The 15,961-nt window shown below is 50.6% G+C and overlaps 1 protein-coding gene across 8 annotated transcripts in view; it reads right to left on the bottom strand.

Moving 5' to 3' along the window:
- The window catches only part of DNM2 (dynamin 2), a 109,669-nt gene that overhangs the window by 38,976 nt on the left and 54,732 nt on the right, over positions 1 to 15,961 (bottom strand). For all 8 annotated transcript variants that reach the window (XM_010373746.2, XM_010373739.2, XM_010373741.2 and 5 more), the window contains exons 3-7: positions 14,598 to 14,747; positions 10,760 to 10,963; positions 9,466 to 9,564; positions 5,615 to 5,775; positions 1,852 to 1,994 (exon numbers count right to left, since the gene is read on the bottom strand). In XM_010373746.2, the coding sequence (XP_010372048.1) occupies positions 1,852 to 1,994; positions 5,615 to 5,775; positions 9,466 to 9,564; positions 10,760 to 10,963; positions 14,598 to 14,747 (757 nt within the window). The remainder of the gene's footprint in view (positions 1 to 1,851; positions 1,995 to 5,614; positions 5,776 to 9,465; positions 9,565 to 10,759; positions 10,964 to 14,597; positions 14,748 to 15,961) is intronic.

The following is a 15,961-nucleotide window of genomic DNA, read 5'->3' as shown; positions in this document are numbered from 1 at the left end:
ACCTGAGTCAGCCCTGACCCTCCTGCGCTCAGAACCATCCATGGCTCCCACCTCACTCACAGCAAAAGCCAGTGTCCTCCCTGAGGCCCCACAAGGCCCTGCACAGCCTGCTCCATCACCTCCTTCCCCTCCCCTCACTCACTCCATCCAGCCACACGGTCCTCCTCTGACATGCCTGACCCCAGGGCCTTTGCACTGGCCCGGCTTCATCCCACACGGCTCCCACCCTCACCTGCTTCAGGTCTTCGCCTGACATTCAACTTCTTTTTTTTTTTTTTTTTTGAGACAGAGGCTCACTCTGTCGCCCAGGCTGATGTGCAGTGATGTGTTCTCAGCTCACTGAAACCTCTGCCTCTTGGGTTCAAGTGATTCTCCTGCCTCAGTCTCCTGAGTAGCTGGGATTACAGGAGAATGCCACCATGGCTGGCTAATTTTTGTATTTTCAGAAGAGACAGGGTTTCACCATGTTGGCCAAGCTGGTCTTGAACTCCGGACCTCAAGTGATCCTCCCGCCTCAGCCTCCCAAAACACTGGGATTACAGGCGTGAGCCACCATGCCTGGCCAACGCTCACCTTCTCTTTTTTTTTTTTTTGGAGATGGAGCCTCGCCCTATCACCCAGGCTGGAGTGCAATGGCGTGATCTCGGCTGATCGCAACCTCCGCTCCCGGGTTCAAGCAATTCTCCTGCCTCAGCCTCCTGAGTAGCTAGGATTACAGGCATGCACCACCATGCCTGGCTAATTTTGCAATTTTATTTATTTATTTATTTTTTGAGACGGAGTCTCGCTCTGTCACCGAGGCTGGAGTGCAGTGGCGCAATCTCGGCTCACCGCAAGCTCTGCCTCCCGGGTTCATGCCATTCTCCTGCCTCAGTCTCCTGAGTAGCTGGGACTACAGGCGCCCACCACCACGCCCGGCTACTTTTTTTGTATTTTTAGTAGAGACAGGGTTTCACCGTGTTAGCCAGGATGGTCTCGATCTCCTGACCTCGTGATCCGCCCGCCTCAGCCTCCCAAAGTGCTGGGATTACAGGTGTGAGCCACTGCGCCCGGCCTATTTATTTATTTTTTATTTATTTATTTTTGAGACGGAGTCTCGCTCTGATGCCCAGGCTGGAGTGCAATAGCGCAATCTTGGCTCACTGCAAGCTCCACCTCCTGGGTTCATGCTATTCTCCTGCCTCAGCCTCCCGAGTAGCTGGGACCACAGGCACCCACCACCATGCTCGGCTAATTTTTTGTATTTTTTTTTAGTAGAGATGGGGTTTCATCACGTTAGCCAGGATGGTCTCGATCTCCTGACCTTGTGATCCGCCCACCTCGGCCTCCCAAAGTGCTGGGATTACAGGCATGAGCCACCGCGCCTGGCCTAATTTTGCAATTTTAGTAGAGATGGGGTTTCACCATGTTGATCAGGCTGGTCTCGAACTCCTGACCTCAGGTGATCCGCCCACCTTGGCCTCCCAAAGTGCTGGGATTATAGGCGTGAGCCACCGCACCTGGCCGGCCAACGCTCCCCTTCTAAAGGAGGCTGTTCCCGACGACTCCCACACTAGCACCACTTTCATAATTTGACATTTAATACACTGTACATTTTCTTTCTTATTTTTTGTCCCATTCGTCCCACTTCCCCCCATTCTGAGCACTCCAGGGGGCAGGGATGGACACCTCTCCTGTCCACTGGGGCGACTGCCGTGCTTAGGATGGAGCCTGGCACACAGAAGGCTTGCAGCATGTGTCTGCTGAATGAATGAGTGGACAAGTGATGAGTGATGCCCAGTCTAGGGGGCCCTGTGGCTGATGGAAGGTAGGAGCCAGGCTGGTGGTGGGGGCGGGTGCCGGGGTACGTACTGCAGCAGGGCTTTGGTTTTGCGTGTAGGGTCGTCGGGCCGGAAGTTCTTGTACTCCTCCACCTCCTTCTCCAGGGACAGTAGCTGGCTCTGTAGTTTGCTACGCAGGGCTGGCAGCGACTCCCGGATGTGGTTGGTCAGTTGCTGCAGGAGAGTGGTCAGAGATCAGAAAGGGTGGCATGGGCAGGAGACCAGGGGGTGGCAGGCATACTCCCCCCACCAAGGGCCAACGCCAGGGTGCCACTATGAGGCCAGCACATCACACAGCCTTGAGACAGCAACAGATATATCAAGCCACAGACACACTCGTGTCTGGGAAAGGAGACGGTACAGAGCTGCTCATGAGTTTAAGAGGCTACAAACAGCCCGTGGGACTGACATCAGGCACTGGGCATATCAATGCCTTAGGGACATGCAAATGCTTGCAAGGACAGTCCATCCAGACCACGGAACACGGGGGCCAATGAACACACACGGGGACAGGCCCTACAAACTAAGACGGAAAGATCTCCCCAGAAAAGGAGCAGAACACACTTAAGATGAGCTCCCTGGCTGCATCTGCATCTACAGAGAGAAGCAAGAAAGATTCAGAATAGACAAATGTGGGCCAAGCGCGGTGGCACACACCTGTAATCCCAGCACTCTGGGAGGCTGAGGCAGAAGCATCACTTAAGATCAAGAGTTTGAGACCAGCCTGGCCAACACAATAAAACCCGTTTCTACCAAAAAATACAAAAATTATCTAGGTGTGATGGTGGGCACCTGTAGTCTCAGCTACTCGGCAGGCTGAGAAAGAACTCGGGAGGTGGAGGTTGCAGTGGGCCGAGATTACACCATGGCACTCTATCTAGCCTGGGTGACAGAGCGACACTCTCTCTCAAAAAAAAAAAAATTTTTTTAATTTAAAAATTTAAAAGACAAAAAAAAAAAAACAAAGCCATAAAATCAGCCTATACTTGAAAAGTATAAAGTAGAGTTCTGCCATCTGTCCTACAATAGAGAAGAATTTAGCAAGTGTTCATCAAGGCTGAGTGCAGTGGTTTGCACCTGTAATCCTAGCACTTGGGGAGGATGAGACAAATCACTCCAGGATAGGAGTTTGAGATCAACCCAGGCAATATGGTGAGACCTTCTCTCTACAAAAAATAAAAAACTTTTCAAAATTAGCTCAGTGTGGCAGCACCCGCCTATAGTCCCAGCTACTCAGGAGGCTAAGGCAAAAGGATTGCTTGAGTACAGGAGGCTGAGGATGCAATGAGCCGTGTTTGTGTCACTGCAATCCAGCCTGGACAACAGAGTAAAATGCATCAAAAAGCCTGGACAACAGAGAAAAATCATCAAACGGCCAGGTATGGGCCGGGGGCGGTGGCTCACGCCTGTTATTTCAGCACTTTGGGAGGCCAAGGCGGGCAGATCATGAGGTCAGGAGATCGAGACCATCCTGGCTAACACGGTGAAACCCCATCTCCACTAAAAATACAAAAAAAAAAAAAAAAAATTAGCCGGGCATGGTGGCAGATGACTATAGTCCCAGCTATTTAGGAGGCTGAGGCAGGAGAATGGCGTGAACCCAGGAGGCGGAGCTTGCAGTGAGCCGAGATTGCGCCACTGCACTCCAGCCTGGGAGAGAGGGAGACTCCATCTTGGGGTGGGGGTCGAGAAATAAAAAAGGCTGGGCTGGGTACAGTGGCTCACGCCTGTAATCCCAGCACTTTGGGAGGCTGAGGCAGGCGGATCACCTGAGATCAGGAGATGGAGACCAGCCTGGCCAATGTGGTGAAACCCTGTCTCTGCTAAAAATACAAAAGTTAGTTAAGTGTGGTGGCGCACACCTGTAATCCCAGCTACTTGGGAGCCTGAGGCACGAGAATCACTTGAACCTGGGAGATGGAGGTTGGAGTGAGCTGAGATCACGCCACTGCACTCCAGCCTGGGCAACACAGTGAGGCTCTATCTCAAAAAAAAAAAAAAAAAAAATCATCAAAAAAATAAAAATAAAATAAAAAGTAGCGAACTAGAAAAGAGGCATGAAGGAACCTCACATCTATGGCATGGAGCTAGTGGGGTACCCCAAAGATCTCCTTGACCAGGGATCCCTGCCCTGCAGCCCTGGCCATGGACCCCCGTCTGTGTGGGCTGCCTAGAAAGGCAGGGAGCTACGCTGGCCTTCCCTTGGTCTCTGACAGGATACTACTGCACTTAAGCCATGAGCAAATGGAGAGGAAAGGGCACTGCTGCTCTGGGAAGCACCCCACGTAAAAGGAGGCTGAGCCCCCTCCAGGCTCCCTGGCCGCCAGCTGGGCTTTTTGCTGCTGGCTCTGAGGAGGACCCAGCCAGCTGTGAAGTTTTACTTCCCTTCCTCTCCCTACTCCCGTTTGCAGGCAGACCCCAGCTTCCTCTCCTGGTGGGCCCCTCCCTCTAGATACTGACTTCCCTCTTTGCTCTCCTGAGCTGCCTTCTTTGGGCGGCTCTTTTCCTGGCCCCCGCCCCTACTGGATTCTTGATTGTGCATTTATCTGGTGGTTTGTTTGGTGTCAGTCTCCCTCATTAGAATTATGCCTTCCACAAGGACAGGAACCTGCTCTCGTGTGGACACTGTGTGCCCCCATATGTGCGTGAAAAGATGACTCCTGGAGTGCTGCTGAGGCCCTGCTGCCATCCTGGAAAGTGTTTGAAAACAGCACAGAGGAACATCTTGCCCCTGCTACCATGCACTGGCCCACTGTATAGCTTTTAATACCATTTCTGTTTATGCACCCTGTGAATATATTACTTATAAGAAGAGAACGATAGGCCAGGCATGGTGGCTCATGCTTGTAATCTCAGCACTTCGGGAGGCTGACGCAGGTGGATCACTTGAGCTCAGGAGTTCAAGACCAGCCTGGCCAACATGGTGAAACTCCATCTCTACTAAAAATACAAAAATTAGCCAGGTGTGGTGGCACATGCCTGTAATCCCAGCTACTCAGGAGGCTGAAGCAGGAGAATCACTTGAACCTGGGAGGGGGAGGTTGGAGTGAGCCAAGATCATGCCACTGCACTCTATCACTCTAGCTTAGGTGATGGAGTGAGACTAGCTTAGGTGATGGAGTCTCCCAAAAAAACCATAATAATAATAAATAAAAAAGTTATGAACCCCCTGTCACCAATCCCACGCAATGCATACAATCTTCTGGGTAAATGACTGAATAATTACAATGGTATTTAAAATATTGGTAATAATAACAGTGATGGTTGTAATAGTAGCAGCACCAAGTCACTGAACATCTGCTTTTCACCAGACCCTGAATCAAGTACATTTCTTTTATTTATTTATTTAATTTTTTGAAACAGGGTCTCACTCTATTGTCCAGGCTGGAATGCAGTGGCACGAACATAGCTCACTGAAGTCTTGATTTTCCAGGCTCAAGTGATCCTCCTGCTTCAGCCTCCTGAGTACCTGGAACTACAGGCATATGCCATCATGCTTAGCTCTTTTTTTCTATTTTTCCTAGAGATAGGGTCTCCATATGTTGCCCAGACTGGTCTCAAACTCCTAGGCTCAAGTGATCCTCCTGCCTTGGCCTCCCAAAGTCCTGCGATTACAGACATGAGCCATTGCACCTGGCCAAGCACATTTATTACAGCACAAATAAATGTGGACTGAACCTATTTTGCTAAAACAACTGCTGCTCTAGCCTGAAACAAGTGCCAGTGAGGACTGCAGCTATTGTGCAGTGCACAGCCTACGCCACTGCACACTACTCTGCAAACCCTTGCAGTACCTGATTCAGCGTCTTCTGCAGATGTGGCGTGCCCATGCGGTCAGCCATGTGCCGGTAGGCCGGGTGGGAGAGGAAGAACTTCCTCTCAGCTGCCAGCGCTGCACGGATGTCCTTCTTGCCCTCAATATCCTTCTGGCTGCGGTTCACCACGCCAATATAGCCTGTGGGGAGAGGCAGTCAGGGCAGGGGCAAAGCTAGGTGAGCCAAGTGGACCTGGCACAGGGATGGGCAAGATTCAAGTATAGAGATGGATCCTGTCCCACAAGGCACTCACAGACTATGTCATAACATGTTACTCGGAAACAACACAGAGGATGCGAATGCCCACGGCAGCTGTGAAGAGGAATGTTAAGTATTTGGAGGAAGGAGGGATCACATCCAGCCTGTGTGTGCAGGGACAGAAAAAAGCTTTGGGGCAGATGAAATCTACAAGCTGAGATTCAAAGACAGGTAAGAAAAAAATCTCGGCCGGGCGTGGTGGCTCAAGTCTGTAATCCCATCACTTTGGGAGGCCGAGGCGGGTGGATCATGAGGTAAGGAGTTCGAGGCCACCCTGGCCAGCATGGTGAAACCCCATCTCTACTAAAAATACAAAAAATTAGCCATGCATGGTGGCGCATGACTGTAGCCCCAGGTACTCAGGAGGCTGACGCAGGAGAATTGCTTGAACCCAGCAGGTGGAGGTTGCAGTGAGCCAAGATCATGCAACTGTACTCTAGCCTAGGCGACAGAGCAAGACTCTGAATAAAAAAAATAATAATAATCTCAAGGCCAGGTGCGGTGGCTCACACCTGTAATTCCAACACTTCGGGAGGCTGAGGTGGGTGGAACACTTGAGCCCAAGAGTTCAAGACCAGCCTGGGTAACATGGCAAAACCCCATCTCTACAAAAATATACAATAATTAGCGAGGCGTGGTAGCACATGTGTATAGTCCCAGCTACCTGGGAGGCTGAGACGGGAGGATCACCTGAGCCTGGGAGTTCGAGGTTGCAGCAAGCTGTAATCACCCCACTACACTCCAGCCTGGGAAACAGAGCAAGGCATTGTCTCAAAAGAACAAAGAGAAATAACATCTTAAAAACAAGAGCAATAGGGAACAGCTAAAATCCACTATCAAACAAGTATATTTTAAACAGTTGGGTACATCAGGGTATTCATGTCCAGAGAGATCAGTGGAACCGAAAGAAAAGTCCAAAACTACACCGACAAGGAGGTAGAACTGAAAGTTAACACTTCAGCGTATGGGGGAGAAGAGCTGGATAATTAAATGCATGCTGTTGTGAAGAATCCTAGTGGAATGCCTATTATTCCACTCCTGGCTAGGTTTTTGTTTCGTAGGTTTTTTTCTTTTTTCTTTTTTTTTGAGACAGAGTTTTACTCTCATTGCCCAGGTTGGAGTGCAGTGGTGCAATCTTAGCTCACTGCAACCTCCGCCTCCTGAGTAGCTGGGATTACAGGCGTGCATCACCACACTCGGCTAATTTTTGTTTTTTCAATAGAGACGGGGTTTCACCATGTGGGCCATGCTGGTCTCGAACTCCTGACCTCATGATCTGCCAGCCATGGCCTCCTAAAGTACTGGAATTACAGACGTGAGCCACCGCGCCTGGCCTATGCTCCATTTTCTTTGCAGTGGGGTTGTGCATCTTTTCTCTTAGAAGGGGAGAGGTGCCTGTCATCTATCCTGTAAGGTCTTGTGAGATGTGACTGCTCTTCATCCTCTCCAGATCTCTCTCAGATCCAAGAGGGAGGAGGGAAATGGAGACATGCCAAGGTGAGGTCACAGCAGGAGACCCAAGATCTGAACCTAGATCGCTGTGAAGCCAAAATCACCATCACCTTTGTGACAGCACGAAGAAGGAAACAGCAGGGGCCAGCAAAAAGCATCTGGCTTGGATTTGGGTTGATTTACTTATTTAAGAGATGGAGTCTCGCCCTGTTGCCCATTCTGCATTGCAGTGGCACGATCATAGCTTACTACAGCTTTGAACTCCTGGGCTCAAGCCATCCTCCCGACTCAGCCTCCTGAGTAGCCGGGAGTACAGGAACATGTACCATCACACATGGATGATTTTTTTTTTTTTTTTTTTTTGAGACAGAGTCTCACTTTGTCACCCAGGCTGGAGTACAGTGGCCCAATCTCAGCTCACTACAACCTCCGCCTCCCAGGTTCAATGTCTCAGCCTCTCCAGTAGCTGGGATTACAGGTGTGCACCACCACACCCGGCTAATTCCTTTTTGTATTTTTAGTAGAGACAGGGTTTCATCATGTTGGTCAGGCTGGTCTCAAACTCCTGACCTCAGGTGATCCACCTGTCTTGGTCTCTCAAAGTGCTGGGATTACAGGCATGAGCCACTGTGCCAAGCCTGTATGATTTTTCAAGAGAGAGATGGGGTCTTGCTGTGTTGCCCAGGCTGGTCTCAAACTCTGGGCCTCAAGCCATCCTCCCAACTGTGCTTTCCAAAATCCTGGGGTTACAGGCATGAGCCACCACACCTAGCCTGGGTTCCTGTAAAGCAGCAGGAGTTGTGAGTCATTAGTACACCAGGAAAGAGGGTCCAGTGGGAGGGCTTCTGAAGCCTGAGGTCACAAACCAGGAGCAGGCCTACAAGTGAGCTGAGAGTGGAAGCGCCTTCATTCTTGGAAACAGGAAGGAAGGCAGAGACGGGCAGCCGTGGACATCAGTGAGTCAGGAGGAAGGGGAAGAGGCCCATATCACCAAATCCTCAGCCCAGCTAGTACCAACAGACCCCAAAGCCCCTTAGGATCCAAGGTGGAGGCCTAACAGTGTCCAAGAGCAGCTGGGTCGGGGTGGCTGTAGTAGGGTGTGGGGTTGGGTAGGGTCTGCTTTCCTCTTTAGCACCAGCAAATCCTCCCCAAACCTCAGCCAGCCACAGATTCGCTTCTCAGCCCCGGATCTTCACAGCCAAACAGGGTTTTGAATTTAGCCCTGACCACATTCCCCTGGGATCTGGGGTCGCCTCACCACTCAATGTCTCAGCAGTGCTGGGGGATGGTGGTAACCAAGGTCTGAACTTTTCCCCACATCTATCTCAGACATCACGGTGGAAAACCCAGGAGTAAAAGAAATGGTCTTAAGTGACTGTGGCTAAGCATGAAGGGAAAGGCAGGAGATGCCCGCAGCTTAGAGTAGATCCCAGAGGGCAGGAATGGTTTTAAAAAAACACAAAACAAGGCCGGACACAGTGGCTCACGCCTTTAATCCCAGCACTTTGGGAGGCCGAGGTGGGTGGATCACATGAGGTCAGGAGTTCGAGACCAGCTTGGCTAACATGGCGAAACCCCATCTCTACTAAAAACACAAAAATTAGCTGGGTGTGGTGGCGAGCACCTGTAATCCCAGCTACTCAGGAGGTGGAGGTTGCAGTGAGCTGAGATTGCACCCCTGAACTCCAGCCTGGGCGACAAGGCAAAAACTCCGTCTCAAAAAAAAAATAAAATAAAATAAAAGGAAAAGGAAAGGAAATGTTATAATAGAAAGTAATTTAAAAAATTAATTACAGTTATAAACCCTGGGGAGCTGGGAGCTGCGGAAGATTCACGAGTGGCTGTCTGGAGGAAGTGTGGCTGCGGGTGAGTTTAGTTTCCTCTTTCTATACATTTGTTTTCTAATGTTCCAGAAACCAGCAGGTGTTAACTGTGCACTTGAAAAATGAACGCATACAAATCAGAAGAAAAAGATACATATGCTCAAAGGGAAAAGAAAGGAGTTACAGTGAAATGGAGAAGCAGTGACTTCCAAGCAGGCAGAGAACAGGTGCCAGGGTTTCAGTAACGATAAGGACCCCGCCCGTCCTCCTGCTTCCCCAGTCCCCACAAAGTCACACCTCTTCTCAACGGGAGCAACTTGTTCTCCAAGACGTCCCTGGCATCGGTGCCCTCGTCCATCAGGTCAAGCTTGGTGATGACACCGATGGTCCGTAGGCCTGAAAGAGCCCAGAGGTCAGAGGTCAGAGGCTGCCACCAGGAAAGAGCATCGGCAGCTGCAGGCCACCTGGGGTCCATTCGGCCCTGAAACTTCCAGGTCACATCACCTGGGAAAGCCAGAACATCACAGGCCTGGACCCCAGTTTCCCAGGTGTTGAATGAAGATGCTCACAGCCCTGATCTCACAGGGAGGTCATAAGGGTGAACCTGGCACATGGCAAATACTCAACAAATGCTGGCCTTTATTGTCACTTGTGTTATTAAGGACAACCTCTGCTGCTGCAGGCTTGGGGAAACCTCACGGAAACATGATTCCTGGGCCAGATTTTGATGCTGGACTCTCCAAGTGGCAGCAAAGTCCCAAGGTCACATTTGAGTCTGACGCGACTGTTTCCACGGCCACCTCTTGCCTGAATGGCTAAAATCCCACTCTGGAAACCATCCCATCCAATCCCACCTCTCCACAAGTCATTCCAGAGTCAAGGATGTCCTCCTAGCAAAGCCTTACCTCTGCAGGTCAACCGCTCCCACGGGGGCTGCAGCCTGGCTCTGTGCTAACCGTGTGTGTTTTATGTGTGGCATGTGCATGAGACACTGGGGACAGAGATGGAAGCCAGAGTGAAGATCTCTGGTGGGTGCCAACTTGGGCATCAAGGGGGCCACAGCTGTGCCCTCCCTGGGGCCCCTTCCTGCTCACATTCTGCAGTGAGGGTTCAGTAGAGGGATCTGACTAGAGGGGCCCAGGGGCATCAACTCAAAGGGAAATAGATGATCTCACCATGCAAAGACCAGACGTTTAACAGTCCTCACATCAGCTGTCCGGGTAAGGACTGAAGTTCCCATTCTAAGAGGGGACCGTGTCTCAGGGAGCAGAGTAACAGCTAGACGGGACCTGAGGTCGCATCTGGGCCATGGAGTGCTGGACCCTTCCTTCAGCCCTAGGCTAGCTTCCCACCCTGGCAACAAGGGTACTGCCATGTCCAAGGAGGACTGTCCAACTGTCACACAGTGACTTCCCAGGGGATGCCCACCAGCACTGCTGGTTCTCGGAGGAAGTGCCGTGTTCCAGGAGGCCTTTTCCTAAAGTGGCCATGTATCGAAGAGAACGCCAGTGACTTGAAACCAAGGATGCTGGGCATGTCCCATGCTCAAGGCACCTGGAAGAGGGGAATGCTGCCCTGGGCTCAGGGTTACCTTGGGGATCGACTTCCTTGGCCAGCTTGAGGGCGTCGGAATTGGCCAGGTCCATGTTGGCGGGCGTGACGGCCAGAATGAGGCTGCTCTCCCGGCTGATGAACTGCAGGATCATGTCCTTGATCTGGTACTCGATGTCTGGAGGCTGGTCGCCCACGGGCACCTTGGTGATACCCGGGAGGTCGATGAGGGTCAAGTTCAACACTGGGAGGGAAACCAGAGGGAAAGGCACTCAGAGCCAGGAGAGGTGAGGCACAAACAGGCCCGCAGCCACCCAGCTGACTACCAAAGTTCCTGCGCAGGGCTCAGACCTGAGGATGCCGCCTGACACTCCACCTGAACCACACCTTGGATCCAGTAACTCCCCTCCTAGGATCCCATCCTACAGATACCCTCTATCTACTCCATTTCAATGACGCAGTTCTAAATGAGGATAGTTCAGACTGGAATAGATCTAAAGGACTCAATAAATTTCAGCCCATCCATTCAGTCAATACCGAAGAACCATTATGGACAAACACGTGAGGCTGGCTGGGGTGGGTCATGTCTGTAATCCCAGCACTTTGGGATGCCAAGGTGGGTTGATCACTTGAGGCCAGGAGTTCGAGACCAGCCTGGCCAACATGGCAAAACCCCATCTGTACTAAATACACAAAAATTAGCCGGGCGTGGTAACACACACCTGTACTCCCAGCTACTTGGGAGGCTGAGGCATGAGAATCACTTGAACCCAGAAGGTGGAGGATCCAGTGAGCTGAGATCGTACCATTGCACTCTAGCCTGTGCGACAGAGCAAGACTGTCTCAAAAAAACAAAAACAAAAGACAAATGGATGAGGTCAGGCACAGTGGCTCATGCCTGTAATCCCAGCACTTTGGGATGGGTAGATCGCTTGAGCTCAGAAGTTCGAAACCAGCCTGGGCAAGATGGCGAAACCCTACCTCTACCAAAAATGTAAAAAATTAGCCTGGCATGAAGGTGTGCATCTGTTGTCCCAACTATTCAGGAGACTAAGGCGGGAGGATCGCCTGAGCCCAGAAGAAGTGAGCCAAGATCACACCACTGTCCTCCAGCTTGGCCAACAGTGTGAAACTCTGTCTCAAAAAAAAAAAAAAAAAAGAATAAAGAAACATTCTGAGAGGCATACAAAAAAAAAAAAAAAAAAAGCATACGCTGGACGTGGTGGCTCACACCTGTAATCCCAGCACTTTGGGAGGCCAAGAACTCACCTGAGGTCGGGAGTTCGAGACCAGCCTGATCAACATGGAGAAACCCCGTCTCTACTAAAAACACAAAATTGTGGCTGAGCGCGGTGGCTCATGCCTGTAATCCCAGCACTTTGGGAGGCCAAGGCAGGCAGATCACAAGGTCAGGAGATTGAGACCATCCTGGCGAACACGGTGAAACCCCGTTTCTACTAAAAATACAAAAAATTAGCCGGGCGTGATGGCGGACTACAGGGTCGCAGCTATTCGAGAGGCTGAGGCAGGAGAATGGTATGAACCTGGGAGGCGGAGGTTGCAGTGAGCTGAGATCGCGCCACTGCACTCCAGCCTGGGCGACAGAACCAGACTTTGTCTCAAAAAAACAAAACAAAACAAAACAAAATTGGCTGGGTGTGGTGGCGCATGTCTGTAATCCCAGCTACTTGGGGGGCTGAGGCAGGAGAATCACTTGAACCCAGGAAGTGGAGGTTGCAGTGAGCTGAGATTGCACCATTGCACTCCAGCCTGGGCAATAAGAGTGAAACTCCATCTCAAAAAAAGCATAAATGATTTTTATGTTATGCTAACAATTTAAGGAAAAGGAATGATAAACACATACACAATATATACATAGATACAATCACAATTGCTTACATATTTTTTTGCTTACACTTTTTTTTTTTTTTTTTAAGATACAGGGTCTTGCTATGTTACCCAGGTGGAGTGAAGTAGCTATTCACAGATGTGATCATAGCTCACTGCAACCTCGACCTCCTGGGCCCGCACGACCCTCCTGACTCAGCCTTTCAGGTAGCTTGAATGACAGGTGTGCGAAACCATACCCAGCTCAGGTTTGCATTGTCATCTGAAGAACCTAAAATACGTGTGAAAATTGGTTGACAAGGTAGGTTTTTGCGATATACCTTTCCGTAATTTTTGAATTCTGAGCCACATGCAGGCATCATTTATTGAAAAACAAACTTTAAAACTTATAAGGAACCCATAGTGGTAGCAATCTGTGCCTCTGGGCCAGAGGATGTCTATGGCCTGGGGCTGCTGTTTGAATGCAGAGTTTTAAAATCAGGATATTTGGTCAGGCAAGGTGGCTTAAGCCTGTAATCCCAGCACTTTGGAAGGTGGATGCAGGCGGATCACCTGAGGTTGGGAGTTCGAGACCAGCCTGGCCAACATGGCGAAACCCCATCTCTACTAAAAATACAAAAAGTAGCTGGGTGGGCTGGGCGTGGTGGCTCACGCCTGCAATCCTAGCACTTTGGGAGTCTGAGGTGGGTGGATTGCCTGAGCTCAGGAGTTCAAGACCAGCCTGGGCAACATGGTGAAACCCCGTGTCTACTAAAAATCCAAAAAGAAAAAAAAATTAGCGAGGCAGGGAGGTACACATTCGTAATCCCAGCTACTCGGGAGGCTGAGGCCAGAGAATCACTTGAACCTGGGAGGTAAAGGTTGCACTGAGCGGACATTGCACCACTACACTCCAGCCTGGGCAACAGAGTGAGACTCTGTCTCAAAAAAAAAAAAAAACTTGGCCGGATGCGGTGGCTCACGTCTACAATGCCAGCATTTTGGGAGGCCAAGGTAGGCAGATCACAAGGTCAGGAGTTCGAGACAAGCCTGGCCAATATGGTGAAATCCCATCTCTACTAAAAATATAAAAAATTAGCCAGGAGTGGTGGCAGTCACCTCTAGTCCCAGCTATTTGGGAGGCTGAGGCAGGAGAGTAGCTTGAACCCGGGAGGCAGGGGCTGCAGTGAGCCAAGATCATGCCACTGTACTCCATCCAGTCTGGGCAACAGAGCGAGACTCCATCTCAAAAAAAAAAAAAAAAATTAGCTGGGTGTAATGACGCATGCCTGTAATCCCAGCTACTTGGGAGGCTGAGGCACAAGAATTGCTTGAACCTGGGAGGCGGAAGTTGCAGCAAACAGAGATCACGCCACCGCACCCCGGCCTGGGCAACAGAGCAACATCTGTCTCAAAAGAAAAAAAAAAAAAGAGGCTGGGCGCGGTGGCTCAAGCCTGTAATCCCAGCACTTTGGGAGGCCGAGACGGGCGGATCACGAGGTCAGGAGATCGAGACCATCCTGGCTAACACAGTGAAACCCCATCTCTACTAAAAAAACAAATACAAAAAACTAGCCGGGCGAGGTGGCGGGCGCCTGTAGTCCCAGCTACTCGGGAGGCTGAGGCAGGAGAATGGCCTGAACTCGGGAGGCGGAGCTTGCAGTGAGCTGAGATCCGGCCACTGCACTCCAGCCTGGGCGACAGAGCTAGACTCCGTCTCAAAAAAAAAAAAAAAAAAAAAAAAAAAAAATCAGGATATTTTACAGAAGTCTGGTTCTGGCCTCTCTTGAGGCAGCAGGAGATCTGGCTGCCTTGAGGCAAGTGGTGGCTGCCCTTGGTAAAAGGGGGAAACAGCTGCAATCACCCACCACTACCAACTTCCTGGCATGCTCTTTCTTCACGCTGAGACAGAGGTCTGGGTACTACATACCTAGCACAAGTGGGAAGATACAGAGCAGTGGGCTATGTGCATGTGAATATCAACTGTTTGTGAATGGGCAATATGAACGACCAGAAACGGTCAGTGATGGGTCCCCACCCGTGCTGCCTACCGTGTGGTGAGTAGACTCGAAGGTTGATGGGCACTGGGGAGATGCCTTTGTTGGTCCCCGTGACCCTGTCGGTCTCTGCTTCAATCTCCTGCCGGACTTCATCAAAATCTGTAAACTTTTTGGACTTGCAGTGCAAAAACTCGGCATATTCTGGAAAGGGAAGAGAGATGCTGAAAATGAGAAAGAGCTCTGGGCAGGGCACGCATGGGCGGCGGGGAGAATGCTTTGTTGAATGAAAGTAATGACCCAGGCTGGGCGAGGTGGCTCACGCCTGTAATCCCAGCACTTTGGGAGGCGGAAGCGGGCAGATCACGTGGTCAGGAGACTCAGACCATCCTGGCTAATATGGTGAAACCCCGCCTCTACTAAAAATAAAAAAAAATTAGCGGGGCGTGGTGGCACATGCCTGTAGTCCCACCTACTCAGGAGGCTGAGGCAGGATAATTGCTTGAACCCGGGAGGTGGAGGTTGCAGTGAGCCGAGATCGCGCCACTGCACTCCAGCCTGGGTGACAGAGCGAGACTCCGTCTCAAACAAACAAACAAACAAACAAAAACCAATAAAATAAAATAAAATAAAAAAGAAAATAATGACCCAGTCATTGTCACTCTAGGAATTTAGGAGTGAGAGATTCATTCTCATGACAAGTGTCTTGGGGCAGGCAGGGGTTCCTACATACTGAACAGACTAAGCCCCTTTCCAGATCCTGAAGATTACATTCCCATGTGGCACTTTGCAAACTACTAATATACATCATGACATATTATGAATCCCCAGAAAAAAAAAAAAATCAACAGGTAGACATGACCAATGACCAAAGTTTCTTTGGTTTCTTTGTTTTGTTTTTTACAGGCAGGATCTCACTGTGTCACCCAGGCTGGCGTGCAGTGGTGTGATCACAGATCGCTGCAGCCTTGAACTCCTGGGCTCAAGCAATCCCCCTGCCTCAGCCTCCTAAAGCACTGGGATTACAGGCCTGTGCCACCAGGCCCAGCCATTTATTTGTTGATTGACTGATGAACAGAAGAGGAAGTGCCAGGATACATCACCCAGAGAGGGTGAGTCCATTTGATGAAGGTGATGCTACAGGGCCTCCCTTGCTGTGGGTCCCAGTCAAGGGAGTTCGATGCCTAAGTCCTTGTGGGATCATGGTCCACCAGCACATTCCAGCTCCACAAAATCCCCAGGGGTATTTCCCATGGCACTCACTTCTCCTTCTTCCCCAAGGAGCCCAACAAGGTATAGGGAAGGGGCACCCCCGCCGACTCCTCAGAGCTGGTCTTGAGTCTTTCCTTCTCCCACTGGCTATTCAAGAGGGCCCCTACCTAGATACAAACTCCCCAGGAGAAATGCTTTCTGGGCAT

Source organism: Rhinopithecus roxellana, chromosome 8 (genome assembly GCF_007565055.1).
Source record: "Rhinopithecus roxellana isolate Shanxi Qingling chromosome 8, ASM756505v1, whole genome shotgun sequence".
Lineage (NCBI taxonomy): Eukaryota > Metazoa > Chordata > Mammalia > Primates > Cercopithecidae > Rhinopithecus > Rhinopithecus roxellana.
This window is presented reverse-complemented; position numbering and strand designations above follow the sequence as displayed.